The 20,904-nt window shown below is 34.3% G+C and overlaps 1 protein-coding gene across 1 annotated transcript; it reads left to right on the top strand.

The window, feature by feature from the left end:
* The first annotated feature begins 2,936 nt into the window (after positions 1 to 2,936).
* LOC109678487 (olfactory receptor 7G2-like) lies at positions 2,937 to 3,857 on the top strand. Its single transcript, XM_020154014.2, has one exon. The coding sequence runs from the start codon at positions 2,937 to 2,939 to the stop codon at positions 3,855 to 3,857; it is 921 nt and encodes a 306-aa protein (XP_020009603.2).
* The last annotated feature ends 17,047 nt before the right edge of the window (positions 3,858 to 20,904 follow it).

Genomic DNA, 20,904 nt, shown 5'->3' with positions numbered 1-20,904 from the left:
GGTTCTCATTTCCAGAATTTCAAGTTCATTTTTTAGGATTTCTAGATTTTATTGATTTCTGCTTTTTTTATGACTCATTGTCCTCCACATTTTATTTGTTTATTAAAATTCTTTCTGAGTTCATTCAGCTGTATGCTTTTATTCTCTTTAAATTTTCTCAGATGGTTAAACATGTCATTTTAAATTTTGTTGATCATACTTGCCATCATTCTCTTGAGTTCCTTTGTTGAGATTTCATTCATTTCACTATCATTTAAGCCCTTTAGTGTGGAACTGTTGACGTGTGGAGGAGATATTTTACCTATTTTGTTATACTGCTTGTGTGTCTACTTTGAAATTTATGCATGTAATGCCAAAGTTTGGCTGGAGCTTTAATCTACTGAGTCCTTTCAGTTAAAGTAATCAAAATGTTTAGACAACATTGGGTAGTACCCAAGTTATAGTGCCTTTAGTCCTTTAGTTCTTTAGTCCACTCAGGGTAGAGAAGACTTTACAAGTTTTAGAAACAATGACAGTCAACAGACATACTCAGTATAAAATACAGTAATCCTTGATTAAGAATAATCATTGCTGCTACTGCAGAATTGTTAGACAAATAAAAGAGAACAAATAATACCTTGTGAACTAGGAAGACGTTAGTTCATAATGATAATAACTGAATTAAGAGAGGAAAGATGATATGACTGAATAGTACAAGATGCATGGTGTTATCATGATGAAAGAAGAGGCAGCTAAACAAAATAGAAGAGGATAATGAGAAAGTAAAAGGAGATAAAAAGTTACAGCTGAAAGGATGGTGAGAGAAAAAAGTGATCTGGAAATCTAATACTATTTCAAAAATAATGGCAAAAAAGAGGGTTCATGGATGTGTAAATAGAGAAGAAAGTAACGGAATAAAGTACAGAACGATGTAATTGTTGACAGAAAGAAAGGAGAGATGGAGAGCATGATAGCAGAGGCAAAGAGAAGAGATGCTTTAAAATTGAGTAGCAACAGGTGGATATATGTTGCTCATGTTAGTGACCACAAACAGTGGAAGGGACAAAAACAGAATAAAAAAGAAAGCAAGTGAGCAAGAAAGAAAAAAATGCCTAAGACAAACTTAAAAAACTCAAAGACACAGACAAAATGAACAGTCAATATTTTCTTCATTGTTAGAGAGGAGGACCTTAACCTTTCCTCCTCAAAGCAGTTTTTTGATTTATTAAAACTTAAGATGATAGGATAAGTTGGGACTATGTTTGGAAATTTAGCCTAGCAGCAGAGTGGTTCCACAAAATTTCAGGCCCTGACCCAGGGCCAAAGTAATGACAAATAGACTCATTCTGATTGTAATTTTCCATGCTGGCTTCCAGAGGCTAGAGTACTAACCTCTCAGTTTCTGGTTTCACTTCCCACCTGATCTTTGGTGGACTTGATGCAAAGGCTGTTCTTTTCTGGAATAGCACTTTTCTCAAATCAATGACAATATTGCTGGTCACTGGATGTGCAAATATGAGATTTCTGAGATGCATCTGTAGCTAGTAACAGGGCTGTACTGATCATCAGGATTTTATCTTTTGAATTATTGAGGTTTTCTGTGACACTATTGTGATTGTTGTGATCCCATGATTTGGAAGTTCCTTGTAGCAGATCAGGATAATCTTGACCAGGGATGTGAACCACTGCTACTGCCTCACCACACACCCTCTATAACTGGACCCCATGCTCCTTCTATAGCTATTGTCATGTTCATGTGATATTCGTGTATACACATCTATGTACTGCATATCCTGATTTCCTTAGCTTTTCTGGAGGAAGTTTGGAGTGAGTTTACTTGTTCAATTTAGTGTACCTGTGAGATGAGATGTTGTGGGATATTTCCCAGATGTCATCTTAGCACTTCTTTCTTTTCTTTGTTTGTAATGGCAAGGAATAATTGATAGAAAAGCTATGGCTTATACTTTCCTTCATTCTCTGCACTTAGTAAAATGCATGAAAAAAGTTGATGTTGAACAAAAATATTTCAATAAGGTATGGGAGAGAAAAGGAAGAATGAATTAAGAGGGACAGAGATAGAAAGGAGCAAAGGAAAGTATCTGAATATTCACTAGAGTTGAACATACCCTGAGAAATTTTGGGTTATAGTTCACTGGTTCTCTAAATTCTTCATACATCCACAGGGCTTCATGGAGAATATATTGTTGGTCTTCACCTTAAGAATATATCAGAATTATGTCAGAAATTTGGCAAAGCATTTGTATTTCTTTCATCTCTTTTTTTTGTTCTTTGTTCTTTGTTCTTTCTTTCTTTCTTTCCTTCCTTCCTTCCTTCATCCCTCCCTCCTTCCCTCCCTCCCTTCTTTTCTTCCTTCCTCCCTTGTTCCTTCCTTTCTTTCTTTTTCTTTCTTACTTTTGCTCCTTCCTTCTCTTTCTTATTTGTTATTACTTGTGTTTGAAGTCAGGAATCTGCACTTGGTAGGCACGTGCTCTGCAGCTTGAGCCACTCCACCAGCCTTTTTTGTTATGATTATTTTTGATGTAGGGTCTTGTTTTTGCCCAGGCATTCCTGAGCCACGATCCTCCTGTTTTATAATTCTTGCTGTAACTGAGATTATGAGCATCAACCACCACATTCATCATTTCTTAATATGCAGTCTCACAGAATTCTTTGTTCAGACTGACCTGGAAGTGTGATCCTTCTGAAAACACTCACCCATGTATCTGAGATGTCAGATACTTGTCACTGAGCTCAGCAATTTGTTGAGATGGGGTATTGCAAATGTTTTACCTGGGCTGGCCTTGTACAATTATCTTAATCCCCGATCTTAATCCCCCAAATAACTGGAATTGCAGGGTTGAGCCACTGCAGCTCAATATTTGTATTTCTAACATCTTCGGACAGCTACTGATTTTGTTGTTTCCACTTTAGTTTTTTCCATCAGCATCATCAACAACATGGAACTCCTAAACAAAACTGCTGTTTCTGAATTCTTTCTTCTGGGGCTGACAGATAACCCAGAATTGCAACCCTTCCTCTTCTGCCTGTTCCTGTCCATTTACCTGGTTACCATTCTGGGAAATCTTCTCATAATTCTGGCCATCAGCTCTCACTCTTGTCTCCACACCACAATGTACTTCTTTCTCTCTAATCTGTCCTTTACTGACATCTGTGTAAGCACGATCACAGTCCCAAAGATGTTGGTGAACATCTGGATGGAGTACAAACCCACCAGTTACATACACTGCTTTATTCAGATCTACTTTTTTCTGGTTTTCGTTGGAATGGAAAATTTTCTTCTTGTATCAATGGCTTATGATTGTTATGTGGCTTTCTGCCAACCACTTAGGTACACAGTCATCATGAACCCACGCTTCTGTGTTGTGTTGATTTTATGTGCCTTGTCCTTTAGTATTTTGGATGCACTGCTGCACAGTCTGATGTTATTGAGGCTGTCATTCTGCACAGACTTTGAAATCCCCCACTTCTTCTGTGAACTTGCACAGGTCCTCAAATTTTCATGTTCTGACACTCACATTGATAATATACTGATATATGTTGAAACTTACATCTTTGGTGGGGCTTCTATCTCTGGAATTCTGTTTTCCTATTTTCACATTGTGTCCTCTGTCTTCAGAATACCATCAATAGCGGGAAAGTATAAAGCTTTTTCCACTTGTGGGTCTCACTTGTCAGTCGTATCCTTGTTCTATGGGACAGTTGTTGGGGTTACCAACTTACCCAGAAAGTGCAGTGGCTTCAGGGATGTATTCCATTGTCCCTCAATGCTGAACCCATTCATCTATAGCCTAAGGAACAGGGACATGAAGGAAGCCTTGAGGAAACTCATTGGCAGGATAGCATCTCTTTTTCTTTGATTGATCATTTCTTTTGGAATTGGGTTTCTAGATTGAGTTAAATTGACTTGACTCCTTGTGATACAGAATGGCTGAATCTTTTCTCACTAAACTCTTTTTTTCCTTAAATAACCAGGTAATGTAATGGCCATTTGAATTTTAACTCAGCTCAAAACCTGGAGTTGGTTTTGGTCTTTCTCTTAAATATTGACACACTATCTCAACTTTTTAAATGTATTTTTCTACTTGGGATCCACAGAAACTGAGTATGTGGTAGAGACAAGTTTTAGCAAAATTTTTGTGTAGTTTTCTCAGAATCAGGCAAGTTGGAGAGAGCAAAGAAAATGTTAAGTGAATTCATGACCACATTCTAAAAATGATCGTCTCCTGATCATCTTTAGAGCCATTAGAATTACATTCGACAGTTAGTCCTCTTGTGAATCAAAGGAGTGGACATTCATATTCTGGAAAGTTTATACTGAGACCTGATACTGGCAAAATGTATCCTTCACTAGCAAAAATATCTACCGTATTCAATAATACTATATATATATAATATAAAATTAGATTAATTAGATCATATCAGTTGTTTGAAATAATTGTAAATATCAATAATAAGCATGTCTTCAATGGAATGAGAAAAAACCCTAATACTAATAAAATAAAACAATGGAAAAAGCAATCTTTACTCCAATGACATCAAGTGTAGTAAAGTACTTGAACAGAGTGAGAATTTCCTTCAGTCCTCCATGTTGTAGGCTAATCCAAGGCCTGAATCTTCTCTAAAACAACAGGTCATTACAACAAGTGCAGTTATCAGGTGTCACACAAATATAAGATTCTTTATAGAGAAAAGTACATCTACAATGCAGGGTTCATTGATAAGTAACTTTTTAATGAGTCAACCAGACCACATGTCTGTAATGCATTATATGTCAGATCTGAAAATATGGGAAGATCCTACCCCACTAACATAACATTGATTTATTTTGTAAACAGGTGAATAGTATTTGGAAGAAGGAGGTTTGTAGAGGAAGGTCTTTCCTTTCATTGTCTGTGTGGCCTTTGTTTGCATGAATATGTTTCTTTATATGCCAGAAGTCTCCACTTCAAAGAAATGATGTAATATAATCATGGAACAGAAAAGGAATTGAGGCATATAGTAACTGATTGTCAGTATTTGACCACATTTTTCTTACACACTGCTATTTTCAAAAAGTCTAGTGAATTTTTATCAATTTTTTGTGGTATACATGTGTAATTTATTAAATAAATGTTCTTTTATTTGATGTCATTAAATATCAAACTAATGGATGAACTGCATGTCTTCTTAATCTTATCTGTGTAATTTAGTGAATCATGTTATTGGGTTTCATATTTATTCATTTATTTTTTAATGCTCAATATTTTTATATTACACATGATGATATTCAAAATAAGGAGCATTTTTGTAGTACTGGGACTTGAAAATGGGGCCTTCACCTTGAGCCATTCCAACAGCCCTTTTTTGTGATGAGTTTTTTGAGATAGGGTCTTGCAAACTATTTGCCCAGGCTGGCTTCAAACTGCGATCTTCCTGATCTCTGCCTCCTGAGTAGCTAGGATTATAGGAGTGAGCCAACCAGCACCCATTAGCAGCATTTCTGAGGTTGACAATGTTTCAGAAATTATTTTATTGCATTTTTTAAAAACTGAGTGTTCTTTTAGATATTCTCTGAAATATTTGGATAAAATTTATGCTTGGGTTATAATTATTGGCTATAACCTATTAGCTTTTAATTTTAGAGGTAGGTTCAAGAGTTTCCTGAATTTTTGAACAGATTTAACACCCTTATTCTTGGTGTGTCACATCTTCCTCCAAATACTTTTTCTACATTTGCAGTTTACATAGGGGAAAAAGCATTTAATTATTTACATTTTTCTTATTGTGAGATTCATAATTTCCAAGAGACATTAATTATCATCATTTCTTTACTTCTCATGAAATATGTGTTTAGTATGTTACCATTAATCTGCTTACCTTGTGTGAATCATTTATTCATAATACTTCTTAATGTCATTGGGATATTTATACTTTGTTATGTATACGATTTATTTTATTGTTTTAAATACACACAGACACGTATATATAATATATATAATTCTTTAGGGCTGTGTCTCTTCTTGAATGTGCTTCATAACAATTGGTAAATGCCCAATAATTACTATATTTGACCTTTGACAATGTCTTAATTTGATACATATTCTACAATGTGAAAGAAATATGCATGAAAAATGTTATGACTGATCTGGAAAAGTGGTCATAAATGTGATCACAGAATACTACACATCTTTTACTGCAGTCAGCAATAGTTAATGAAGATAGATGTTTCTTCTGTACAAAATATTGACAACAAAATTAAGGTGGATGTACATTAATATACTCATGTAGACATTTTGATGCTTATTAAATTTTAAAATATCATAGCTATATTTACACATCACTATTTATCATATATCTATGTATAAAATTCAGTTGAGTTCCCTAATATTTTGAAATATAGATAGCCAAAAGGAAGGTTGGAATTTATTAGAGAAGCTCAATGTGTTATAGTAAAATGGAGTTGAGCTGAAATGCTGGAGAGACCCAGGTTATATATACCTAGCATGGGTGCTGGAAATCAGTCACAGTGAATTCTTCCTCATAAAACTTGTCTTTAAGGGTATATACTGATGAGAACAGATGGATAGTGATGTTTCTGCAACAATGATGAGTTTTGTAAGTTGAACCCTGACATGCAGAGACTGTAGGAGTCAAGCAGTAACAACCATATTCAGCATCCCTGCATGGACAGGATGAAACAGTTATATCATCTCACAGGGATGTTCCTTCCTCATTTGGACCCAATTGACTCAATCACATATCTACTCTTCCTGAGTAGGTCTTTTGTCTTGCATATCTGGGCAAGGTGCTGAGCATTCTTCTCATCGAAATAAAACACATAACCCAAGCTCTTTGAGTAATGACTTGATCTTGAGGGCAGGTATTTTTCTACAACTCCACACAAGGGAATCAGTGGAACAAGAACCTGAATATGATGATGAGGAATAGGACCCCTATGAGCATCTTGCCTGACTATTACTTACTTGACATATCCTCACATTTTCACCAATATTCAATCAGCTCTCTTTTGAATGAACACTGACACACTCAGGAAAGACCATTTTTCTTCTGAATGAAGAGAAATTTATTTCTTGTTGAACATGATAACTCTTTAAAAATATTGTGATGGTTCAATGAATTCTTTTGTTCATGGTGGAGGGTTTTGATCATGGTATTAGTTTTCTAGTACTGCCATAACAAAGTGCCATAGTATGGATGACTTAATAAGAGAAATTTTTATGATCACAGTTCTGTAGATTGGGAGTCTAGCTCAAGATGTTGACAGGGTGATTTCTACTGAGGCCTCTGTCCTTTGTATACACACCTCTGTCTTCTCACAGTGCCTTCAAATTGTCTTCCATCTATGTGTATCTTCACAATAATGTATTTTTATGAAGACACCAGTCGAATTGTGGTTCACTCCAATATAAACTTAGTTTTCTCATAAATACCTCAAATAAAATCAGTTATCCTTTTTATTTTGTTCAATTTATTCATTTAATTTTAAATTAATATTTTATTACCAAATATTAATTATGCAAAAGAATTCACTATTCTATTTCCATACATGCACATAATGTACTTTGATCATGTTCACCCATGCATCACCATATCCTTTCTCCCTCCAACCTTCCATTGGTTCTCCTCCCACAGTCCCCATTTTACATTTTGATTTTTTAGATCTGTATTCTGCATATGAGAGAAAAGATGTAATGTTTGCCTTTTTGAGTCAGGCTTATCTTGCTTAACGTGATGATATCCAGGAGAACACATGGAAAACACTAGAAGATACTTGTGTAGGCAAAGAAGTAGTTATCTTTCTAAAGAACAATCTCCAAATGCAGTTACAATGTAGATGCTGCATTGTATAGAGAGGTCTGTCCTATGTATGTAGAGGGGATGTGAGGACTGGGGAAGGAAGTGGAGATGAAGACATGCTCACTGAGCAGCTTCATCATCCTTGTGTTTCATTTTGTGACACAACCATATATTTTCAATTGATGCAGTAGAGATAGTATAACAGCAATAACACATGTCCATCAATCTCCCATACTAACATTAGTCTTTGTTGACAGTATGCTATATGTTTCAGATCTTAAATAAGGAGCATACAGAGTTTTAAAAATTTGGTCTAACTCTTCATTTCTTTTTCCCTTCCCAAAGCATGTAATTTCAATGTGACTCTGTCTCCCTTGTGTGACTATATATTGTATATGTGTTATGTCAATAATCATAGCTTTATTCATTTAGGAATGTAGAAATAAATTGTTTTGTGACAATGTAGTGGAACACTGTGTTAGTTAAGATTAAGAAACGATATCAATTACCTGGAAGAGTCCTTCTGCTCTGCCTGGAAAAGAATTATGGAAGGATTAGAGAAGTTTCTCAAGTTACTTTGGGCCATTGGTGGGTTTTGGAATCTTTAGGAATCAGCAGTAGATGAGAGATAGCACCAAGTGGCATCTTCTAGTGTTGCTGCTCCCATATAGGTATGGGTGGTGGGTCCCTTTGTCCTGTCATAACAAGTGTGACATCTCACATGACTCCAGAATTGGACCTCAGTGTACTTGGCAGTTATAGCACTGGGAAGTGTTATAACTTGAATCTTGGATCTAGGGTTCTGGGTAACTTGACAGTACCAGGTGTATCAGTTCTCCTAACTAAAGTGGCCCTTACCTGCCACAAATTTGAGCTCTCTTTCCACAGCCAATTGCAGCAACCACCCTCCAATGTCAGCTGTGCTGCTGGAATGACTCCAATCAACCATTCTACAGCTCTTATCCCCACTGCCACTACTTCTCTTTTCACCATGTTACCAAATCAGCTTTTATTATTGATGAAAATCAAAAGCAAGCAAAGAAGACCATTCAAGAGAAGCCTTTATTGGACTTAATGTTGTGACATCAGAGAACAATCCAGAAAAGTATCTTCTGTATGATTGACAAAATTAGATCAAGAATCTATTAATAGCAAGGGGCTATAAAATGGTAATTTCAGAAATCATGGAAGTCTCTTAAGCACCCATCTTGACAGCCCCATTTACAAATAAAATGGTCCTTTTACACTAAAAGCAAGTCTTATTTGGGCCATCAAGATAGTGCTCCACATCTGTTCTGAGTCAAAATGGCTGCATAGTCCTGTAGAATTTCCTGTGGCATGCAACTGCAAAAAGTCTGGCACAAATAGTTTTCTGAGACTGTGCCTTCAAGAGTCAGAGTTGTGTTCTGGCAGAAATCAGGCATAGCTCTCATGCAGTTTTCTCAAGGTGCCTGTGGAGTGCTCAAAGCAGCTAGTACTGGCAAAAGGGCCTTCTGGCTGCTTGGCTGTCATTCCTTCCCTCAAGGAAACAAGCGTAATAGGTAAGTGTATAAGGGATGCCAATTGGAAAGACAAATTGCCCTAGCCTATACTATCTTAGCTCATTTAAATTAAAAGTAAATATTAAAAGAGGTTCTTACCTAAAGGCATATTATTAATTTTAACATTTTCTGACAATATTTAATAGTACTTTAAGAGTTCTGAAGTCTTGCCTCAGAATTCAGAGAGTCTTGCCTCTCTGTCCCCGGGAAACGTGCAACCCTATCAACTATTTCAAAGTGAGTATCCCATATAATAACCTTAGTCAAAAAATAAGATGATTAAGACTTCAATTGGAAATTGCACATGCACAGTAGGGATCTATTTTATTAAGACTTTTAAATGAAACACAATGCAATCATTTTTATTTGTAAGAATAATACCAAATAAAATGAAAAGTGAAGAATAATGTATCTCAACTTATTTAAGTCGTTTCATGTGGAACGATATAAACATTTTTTGTGAAGTGAAAGGCTTCATATGTGGGTATATTATTTCTTCAAATAGCAATACTTATAGCCAGTATGGTGAAGTATTTGAATTTTTAATGCTGACTTATGAGTGCCAGCATGGTTCTCTGGAGTTGTTATCATTCATGAATAATTTACAACAAAATTTTTCATATTTGTGTATGTTCAAATAAATTTAAATTTTTCTCATGGCGTAAATTATGTTCTTTTACTATTATTAGATTGGACATTCATATGTTTTATGACCTGTGTTTCTAATTCCTTAGTTATTCACTCAGTTTTGTTGTTACATATTTTACTCTAAGTCCAGGTCAAATGAATATTGGTGTCAATGATGTTTCTTTTCCTACTTTTTTTTATGTAAACAGGTTCAACAAAGAAATGTTTGGTTTAAATTAGAGTTCATTACCCTAGTGATATGCTGTTTTTCTTTCTTCTTTCCCCAACTACCCTAAGCCATAACTTCTTTCTGAGGCTCAAAAGTATCATATATGTTTGCTCATGAATACAAACAGATATAAACAAACTGACCCAGTCACACAATTAGGATTGTAGGTATGAGAGTACCACCTACCCACAAGCATGATCGCTCCTTCTCTATTGATTTCTAATTTTGGGGATATCCCCATTAAATTCTTAGCCCCCCCTTCCAATTTTTAGGTATATTTGCACAAAAATAGTGTATATTTAACAATTACAATTTCTATAGATTTCAGTTAATTCTCTAGTACCGATAAAAAATTAGACCTTGTTTAATGACACCAGCTATGTCATCAATAATTTTATCTTACTTCATGCAATAAGATAAAGGACAATGAATTAAAATCCCATGCCATCTTTTTTTGTAATGCTATCAAGTAATATATTAACAAAAACTTCAGATTTAAAAACAACTTCATGCAAATCTTGTTACTATAAAATGAGGCATATGTATAAACACATGAAAAGGCTTAATTCATCAAGGATATAAATTAATTAAGCATAATAGTCAGTGCCACTTTCAAGTATTAATTATGATTGAAATCTCACTATGTTTCCTGGAAGAATGAGTAAAACAGTACACCATTGGCTTGACACCATAGGTTATTTTTCATAACTGTACTAATAATCGAGATTCATGTTCACAATTTGGAATTCCTTAATGTGAAGGAAACAGTACTATTGTGGTGAAATTTGAAATCATGCTTATGAACTTTTCTTATAAATTATAGAAAAAAATTTGCTGCATTAAATATACAATATAAAGATCAATGTTCAAAAATATTCAATGACTAATGGAAAAACTGTCTGACTACTTGCATTTTCCATTATCTGAGGCATACTCATGGATATATTTTGTATATCCACATATGAAAACCATGTTTCTCCACCTAAAACTAGAATCTTCAGAGATGTTCTTGTTTCTACTGAAGAAAGAAGACTAGTATTGAGTTAGAGAAGAATGGTACATGCATGTGTATAGAGCACATGAAATGTAAGTATGGAAAAATAAATGGTGAGAAGTGGAAAAATAATTTGGCTTTGCAGTATTTGCAGAACTCAGCCATCTTGAATTTTGTCTTTCTAGATTATGTGTCTTTAAGGATTTATGCTTCCCTAGATTTCTAATGACAATGGCAGTATTTGTCTAATGAAGAGCTTTGGATATTGATGTCATGAGAATACAGGAACTTCAAGGATTTTGCCCCTGACCTCCTCATGTAATCATTTTTCTGAGTCAGTTAGTAACATCTGGGAATTCTTCTAGTGCTTATCTCTTTGGCGCAGACCTCACTGCCTCAGCTTTTTCTTATAATGTTGCTGGTGACAGATGTTCTACATTCACCCAAAATGCAGAGACAAAGACAACATCCTTTCCCCATTATGTCAGTCAGATAACCCAAAGTCTCTTAGACAATTCCTAGGAAATGAGGCAGGTGATTAATACATTTTCACCCCATGAACCTGTGAGGATAATACACACATAACAGATCAGTTCCAATTCCTTAGTGGGGCTCTTGCAAGCTATTATTTGAGTTTTGTACTGGTGTAAAATTACTCAGTGCTTCTCTGAACTAATAATTTTCTCCATACATAATGATATAATTAATTGTTTCTAGAGCATAATTGCTTCCCTTCACAAATAAGATGTCCAAGTGTTGGTAGAGAGAACAGGTATTGTTCAGTGACACTTTATATTCCTGCTATGTTGATGTGAAGACTCTGTCTAATGAAGTACAGATCCACACAGACCTGGTAGACTACCTCCTTTATCTAACCATTCTTCTCTCTGAAACTACAAATATTTTAAATTGTAATGACAGCACAAGTATTGCAATAATAATTTTAAAAACAGCATTAATGAACTTTTTCCAGATCACCACCTAATACTGCCATTATGCTGCAGCAGCTTTGGGAATTTTTTAAAATAAAAAATACTTTATACTGAAAGTAAACTTGCATATTTCGATTCCTATCCTTTCTCAGAAGCATGATCATTGTGTTTGTTTTTCCTGACCATGGTTTCATCTTTTGTATGTATACATCTGTTATATAGGATGAATGAAAAGTGCCCTAATATCAGTCTCACAGAAAATGTAAAAGCAAATTGTGATGTAACAGTATAGTAGTTTAATCTCTGGTAGTTAAAAACTGATGAAGTAGAGCTGAATTATCAATATTTACATATTAGTTAAAATATGAAGAACATCAGTAGTAAACTGGTATGTTTATGATGCTTTTAATATGGAGTTATTAAAATTAAAAATATGGAAGTACTGGAGGGAAAATGATGTGAATACAGTAAAAATGCAAATCATGTTCATCAGATTGGTGTCGTGGTTCTGCTGGAAAATGAGAAGAAGCAATTTGTAGAAATGCACGGTTTCAAAAAAAATTTCACTGTTTTTTGCAATATCAATACCTGAATTGAGGAGGGTGAATTGCATGGATTTGATGTGCCCAGTCCTTTATTTTCCATATTTTTATTATGCTAGAATAATATTCAATAAACAAAATCATTCCTATGTAGAACTCACAAATGGTTAAAAAATCCTTATATCATACAATTTTGCTCTCTTCTAGTTTTCACTGTTCATTTTGAGTCATATAGTAAAATTTAATTGTTTTAATTAAAATCTGTACATGCCAAATGAACAGCAATTTCACCTATATTTCTTTCCTATCTTCTGTACATGATTATGGCTCAAAAGAGGAAGTTTAACTCATAGAATTTCTCCTCCTAAAATTTGCAGTTATAATGCTTGGGATGTTTTATCTTTCTTGCTTTTTTTCTCATTATTCCCCAAGGACCATTTCTCAGCTAGGATAGAAACATGCCACAAAAGCTTTCATGGCAGACAAATGTCACTCTGAGAGTCTCAGTTGTGTACTGTGCTACTTGCTTTGGGGCTTTTTATTTCCCATCATTACAACAATTCCAACAAGTTTTATTATAGTTCTTGTTGTACAGTTCAGGAACTGTAGCTACTAATACAGTTGCAAGAGGTTTTTTTAGTTCTGTTTCATATAAGTACATGAAATCCATCAACCATACACTGTCACCGTAATCTCTTTCCTTCAGCTGCCTCCCTCACACTAGTACCCTTCCCCCCACACAATGTACCTATTTTACAGTCCTGGTTTCATTATTATTTGAGTTGATATTCAAAGGCATGACTCAATGTATGCCCACTGTGTGTGTGCTTTACTTTGGTCTGTTCAATGCCTTCTAATACTTTCCCTTATACCTTTAAATCCCACACCCTGCTTTCAATACACATCCTTACATCCTCTACATTCACAACTTATGGTATGTGATATTACTGATGCTCTATCATTCTCCTTTCCTTTGTCTCTTTCCTCAAGTTCCATAGAGTAGTTCCACTGTTACAAGCATGTTTTAAAACTGAGTTTGTGTATGATCATGTCTGGTCTTGTGTATATGCTGATCTTTGACTGAGCAATACTCTACTGTATATATATCACAATTTCATGATCCATTCATTAGTTGTAGGGGATCTGAGTTGTTTCCAGAGGTAGGCTATTGTGAATAGTGCTCTGATGAACATCTGTACACAGGTGTCTCTGCTGTATCCTCTTTTATGTTCTTTTGGGTAGATGCCCAGGGGCAGTATCACTGGATCATATGGCAGCCCTACCTCTAGTTGTTTGAGGAATCTCCATACTGTTTTCCGTAGTGGTTGTACTAATTTGCATTCCCACCAGTAGTGTATAAGGGCTCCTGTTTCACCACAACCTCTCCAGCATTTGTTGTTGTTATTACCCTTGATTCTGGCCTTTCCAACTGTGGTGAGATGAAGGTTAAGTGTTGTTGTGTTTTTCTTCTCATTTATATCCAGGGAAATCAAACACTTCTTCATATATTTACTGGCCATTTGCACCTCTTCCTTTGAGAATTCCCTGTTTAATTCATGAACCCACTTCTTCATTGCGGTGTTGATTGTTTAGGGGCTGAAGTTTTTGAGTTCTCTGTTTATTCTGGATATTAGTCCCTTATTAGATGAATACCTGGCAAAAATTTTCTTACATTCTGTGGGCTGTTGCTTGAGTCTGGTGACTGTTTCATTTGCTGTGCAGAAGTTCTTTACTTTGATGCTGTGCTGTTAGTTCATTGTTTCTCATAGATACTGAGGCTTTTGAGTTTTGTTTAGGAACTCGTTCCTTATACTTGTCTTTTCCACTGAATTTCCTATTGCTTCCTGGATGTGTTTCAAATGGCAGGCCTTTTATTAATGTTTTTGATTCACTTTGAGTTGACTTTGGTACAGGGTGAGACAGGTACAGTTTCAATCTTCTGCATGTGGCTATCCAGTTTTCTCAGCACCATTTATTGATGTGGATTTCTTTTCTATAGCATGTGTTTTGGGCTACTTTTTTGAAGATTAGTTGGCTATAGATGCATGGGTTTATATCTGGATCTTTTATTCTGACCCATTGGTCTTCCAATGGGTCAATAAAAACTATGCTGTTTTTATTGTTATGGCTCTGTAGTATAGTTTGAAGTCAGGTATTGTGGTGCCTCCAGCATTGAACTTTTTGTGTAAAATTGCTTGGCTATTCAATGTCTTTTGTGTTTACATATGTATTTCATGATTGTTTTCTATTTTCATGCAAAATGTCATTGGACTTTTTGATAGGAATTGCATTGAACATGTAGATTGCTTTTGGTAGTTTGGCCATTTTTACAATATTCCATGATCCGAGAACATGGAAGTCTTTCCATCTTCTGATGTCTTATTTGATTTCTCTCTTCTGTGGTTTATAGTTTTCATTAAAAAGATCTTTGGTTTCTTTTGTCAAATTTATTCCCACGTACTTTATGGTTTTTGAGGCTATTGTAAACAGGATTGTTTCCCTGATTTCTATCTCAGTCTATGCAATGTTGCTATATAGAAAACCAAGTGATTTCTGTATGTTAATTTTGTATCCTGCTACTTTGCTGAGTTTATGATTTCTAGATTTTAGGTAGACTTTTTGGGGTATCTTAGGTATAGGATCATGTCATCTGCAAATAGGGATACTTTGATTTCTTCTTTCCTTGTTTGAATCCCTTTTATTTTTTTTCTCTTGTCTTATTGCTTTGGCTAAGAATTCCAAAATTATATGGAATAGGGTAGAGAAAGCAGACAGCCCTGTCTCATTCCAACTTTCAGGGGAATGATTCCAGTTTTTTTCTATTTACTATGATGTTGGCTCTGGGTTTGTCATATATAGTCTTTATTATGTTGAGGAACAGTCTTGCTGTTCCTAGTTTCTTCAGTGTGTTTATCATGAAGGGCGCTTGATTTTGTTAAGATTTTTTCTGCATCTATTGAGAGGTTCTATTTATATACTGGATTACATTTATGGATTTATGCATCTTGAACCATCCTTGCATTGCTGGTGTTAGTTCTTCTTAGAAGGTTTGGTAAAATTCAGCTATGAATCCAATGGGTCCAGGGCTCTTCTTTGTCAGGAGACTCTTTATTACTGCTTCAATTTCATTGCATGTAATAGGACTATTTAGGTGATTAACATCATTTTGTTTCAATTTTGGTTGGTTACATGCATCTAGAAATTTATCCATTCCATCTAGATTTTCCACCTTACTTCAATATAAGTCTTCAATGTACTCTCTCATGCTTGCCTGGATTTCATTGGTATTTGTGGTTATGTCCCCCATTTCATCTCTGATTTTATTAATTTGGGAATTCTCTCCCCTTTGTTTTGTCATGTTGACTTTGGATTTGGCAATCTTATTAGTCATTTCAAAGAACTAACTTTTTTTCTATTTTTATGGCAGCTTCATTATTTTTTATTGTTGGTGAATCCTAGTTTTATTCTGTTGTGATATGATATGGTGCAAGGGGTTATGTTGTTTTTCTTGAATTTGTTGAGATTTGCTTTGCTTCAGAGAAAAGGAAATCAGAGAGGTCCTTTTGAGTGGTGATACTGAGACTTTAGCATATGGGAGACAGCCTGCTAAAACCTGGATTGCTGATATTCATCACTGTATTTTATGATCAATGAGTCTAGTGTTGGGTACCAAAACTCAGTATTTCTAACAAGCTCTCAGGTAATGATGATGTGGCTGTGGGACCTGTGAATCATATATTTTATTGTCATTCTTCTTTAACTTTGTATTCATCTGTAGAGATATGAGGACAGGTAAGACACCTAAAAAATTAGTTAACATTTCTTGTCCTTAACGCAGAGAAACTAAAGCAGATACCTTAAAAGCAACTGAGGCCAATAGGAGAAGGGGATCAGGAACTAGAGAAAAGGTGAGATCAAAACGAATTAACCAAGAAGGTAACACACATGCACAGGAAATTAATGTGAGTCAACTCCCTGTATAGCTATCCTTATCTCAACTAGCAAAAACCCGTGTTCCTTCCTATTATTGCTTATACTCTCTCTTCAACAAAATTAGAGATAAGGGCAAAATAGTTTCTACTGGGTATTGAGGGAGTGGTGGGGAGTGGGAGGGGGCAGAGTGGATGGTAAGAGATGAGATGGGGGCAGGGGGAGAAATGACCCAAGCATTGTATGTACATATGAATAATAAAAATTAAAATTAGAAAAAAAGAGACTTGCAGAAAAATGTTCATTGAAGTTTTGTATGTAATAGCCAACTGAAAGCAACCTCATTATCTATCAACAGGTGAATGGATGAGTGAATCATAGAATATCCAACTGCTGCAGTACTCCTCAGTGTTAAAAATTAATGAGTTATTGAGTGTTCTGTAAGAAAATAAGTGTCAAAGAGGAACAATATTTCAGCTGTTCAACAGTATCTTCAGAAATGTAGGATAAATCATTTCAAGGCTAGCAAAACAGATTTCTTCAATTTCTTCAGCATTAGAGTGTCTTCATAGAATGTGTCTATGGATTCTACAAGAAGCATCAGAAAAATACATGAAACTATGAAACACTGCTAAAGGAGACACACAAAAGAGATATTGAAAGGAATAAATACTATCAGTAAAATAAATCAACATCCCCAAAAGAACAGGAGATGAAGCTTAGAACAAACAACATTCACAACAAATAGAATAAATTTAACAAAATGACAGGAATTAATCTTTAAAAATGCACAATAATTACAATACAAATGCTCAAATTTCCTCAATGAGATGGAACAATCGGCTGATTTGACAGAATGATAAATCTCAGAATTTTTTCCCAGCACAATAATAAAAATAAAGAAAACAAAAGAACTTCACTTCACCTGTCTGAAAGTAAAAGGTTGAAATAATTGGTTCTGTGTTGCACAAATTGAAAGTGAGCAGGTGTGTTTATTATTACATAGTTACATCAGACACAGTCATCTTAAAGACAAAATTGTTAAAAGAGATAATGTCACTATATAATGATCAGATTACTAATTTAATGAGAAAACAAAACCATGACAGATAACTCGGCACTAAATGCCAGAGCACCCAATTTTATTAAACAGAAATTATTAGATGTAAGGAGATAAATAGGACCTGATACAACAATAGTAGGAGACTTCAATATGACACTTGTAAAACTGGATTGATCTTCCAGATGGCAGAAATCAGCAAAGAATCAGAGTTAAACTGTATATAGAAAAGGACTTAAGATATATACATCAGAATATTTTATCTAACTGCTGTAGATTTCACACAGCACATGAAACAGTCTTGAGAATAGATTACTAATTAAGCCACAAAACAACTGTCACCAAACTAATAAAAAAGAATTCAGATACTGTGCATTCTCTGTAGAAATTATTAACAAAAGCAACTTCAGAAAGTAAAATTAATATACAAATTTTGGAGACTTTGCAACATGCTGCTTGAGGAAAAGACTCTATAGTTCAAAAGAGAAATAAAAATCCTGAGACAAATGAAAATGGAAATAATAACTACTACAATTTCTGGGGTAGAGCAAAAGTAGTAGGACTAAAAGTGAATTTTATCCCAATAAATGACAACAGTAAAAACAGATTCCAACTAAACAACTACCTAATGCCTTGCAAGGTTTTAGAAAACCTGAAGAAATCCTAAACTAAAATTAGTACAAGGAAAAAAAGTAACAAATTTCAGAATGCAAATAAATAAAATATAGTATAAAATTAGTCATAAAACATAATTGAAATAAATATTTTCTAGAAACTGAGAACAAAATGAGACTAAGGAAAAAGTAAAGGAATACCCAAATAAATAAAATTATTGAGGAAAAATGAGACATTAAAATTGATACTACAAGAACACAAACATGATTCAACACTACTGTGAAAAGTTTTGTGCCAACAAAGTAAAAAGTGATATGAATTTGACAAATATCTAGGTTTTTAAAAATAACTCAACAAATTGTATAATAAATACAGTGAAAATTCCAACAGACCATTAAGTCTGAACAAGTGATAAAAAGTTTCCTACCAAAGAAAAGTGCAGGACTGGATGGTTCACTAATGAATTCTATCAAACTTTTAAAGAGGAACTGACAAATTATTCTCAAACTTTTATACAACCTTTAAAAGAAGTAATCCTACTAATTTATCTGCAAGGGCAGCATAGTCTAAGACTAAAATAAGAAAAAAGAGAAAGCTATAGGTAAGAATAATAGTGAACATAAATATAAATATTATCAACAAAGTAATAGCAAATAGAATCCAGCAGCACATCAAAAAAAAGAATATTGGCCGTGATCTAGTGGGATTTATCCCCTTGGGAGGCAAGGATAGATAATAAATGTAGAACAACACATTGACAGGAAGAATATTGAAAATAATATGGTCATTTAAAGAGATGTAGAAAAGCACATTTGGTAAAATTCAATATCTCTTCATGATAAGACTGAACAAATTAGTTATGGAAGGATTATACCTCAACATAATAAAGGATATTTATGACAAACACACAACATTATAAGGAACTGGGAAAGGCTGAAAGCATTTTCCTTTAGGATATGGAATAAGGAGAAAGTATCCACTGACATGGTTTGTGTAAGTGTGCCATGAAGGCACATGCCTTAAAGGCTTTGGACTCAAACCTTAAATAGTGGCGTATATTGGGAAGTCTTCTGGCCATTAGGAGAAGGCTTAGAAGTGAATATTGGCACTAATGCTCTTCTCTTTTCCTCTCTTTCACATTTTGGCCATAAGAAGAATACATTTACCTCCCTGCAACTAGGTTTCTGTGCTTAATTATAGGCCCAAATGCAATGAAGTTCCCAAATCATGGACAAAATCCTACAAAACTGTGAGCCAAAGTAAACATATTCTGGCTATCTCAGGCATTTATAACAATAACTGACTAGATTTAGTTTGATCACTCCTATTCATTAAAATACCAGGAAATTTAGCCAGAAAAATTAGGCAAAATAAGAATAAAAAGGAATACAAACATAAAGGAAGAAAGATTATTCCTGATTTCAGTTAACATGATTCCACATATAGAAAAAATATATGTGTGATATATTGCAAGAACTGTCATAAATGCCTCAATGTACTCTTACCCACCAAAATAATAAAATAATTTTAAAAAGCAAAAAAAACCCAAAAATATGCTTGAAAATGATTTTATGACAGATTAAAAAATTAAGCAAAATCAAAGTTGCAGGATGTAAAATCAACCTAAATATCATCATGCCCTCTTCAATGAATTTTAAATAATCTTAAAATTATAAACGTCTGCAGAATGAGTCAATGTGGTTTGAAATATGGTGATAAGCATGTGCAAATATTCAAGTCTATACTTACAAAAAGTCTTAAAATGAATATCAAAATAGAGCATAATTTCCATTCTATTAAACAATGGTTGAAACATGAACAAGTGTACTGAGCATATGAACATATACATGTTGCAGGCTTTTGGTGATTTTGAAAAATGATTTAACATCTAAATTAAAATGCAGAACCATAATTTCACCCCATAATTCTTTTTGTGGTGGTCTTGAGATTTGAACTCAGGGCCTCATGCTTGCTAGGCAGGTGCTCTTCCACTAAAGTCACTCTACAGCCTTCAAATCCTCTATGAAGAAATAATTTGTAACAATTGTGTCACTATTCACCTAAAGGTGTTTATGGAATTCTAAAGAGGGTTCATGGTCCTAACTATGTTTTGGGATTCAGAATTATCACAGAAATTAGAATCTTGCATTCAAACTGTATCAAAAATTTAAGGTTTGATAAATCTCAGTGATAGTTAAGAAAAGACACGAAAGAGTACTTGCATTTTTACAATATGCTAGTTAGTATTTATAGCATTATTTATAAACACATAAATAAGGCATATGTTCATACCTAATACATCTGTCTTCTGTTCTTGGTAATTATTTAAAGGTTCCTTTGCTTTTAACATCAAAGGAGTTGGAGTTCACTAAAGTGGTGTGTGTTGCGTATAAAATGTCCATAAAGATCAGCAGAAAAAAAGAAGAGTACTGAATAGTCTTAGGGGTCAAAAAAATCAATCATCCTGATGCCCTTCTATAGAGTTGCTTTATATAGTTGACATACTCCTATATCATCAATTCAAACTCTCAGTAACAGAATGATTTTCTACTAATATGAGAATGCTGTCTTGAAAATGAGAAAATGCCAGTAATTAAACATTGTACTTTCAAAAATATTTTCTAATTTTTACCTTTT

This window comes from Castor canadensis, chromosome 14 (genome assembly GCF_047511655.1).
Source record: "Castor canadensis chromosome 14, mCasCan1.hap1v2, whole genome shotgun sequence".
NCBI lineage: Eukaryota > Metazoa > Chordata > Mammalia > Rodentia > Castoridae > Castor > Castor canadensis.
Note: the sequence above shows the minus strand (reverse complement) of the source record. Positions and strands in the feature narration are given on the sequence as shown.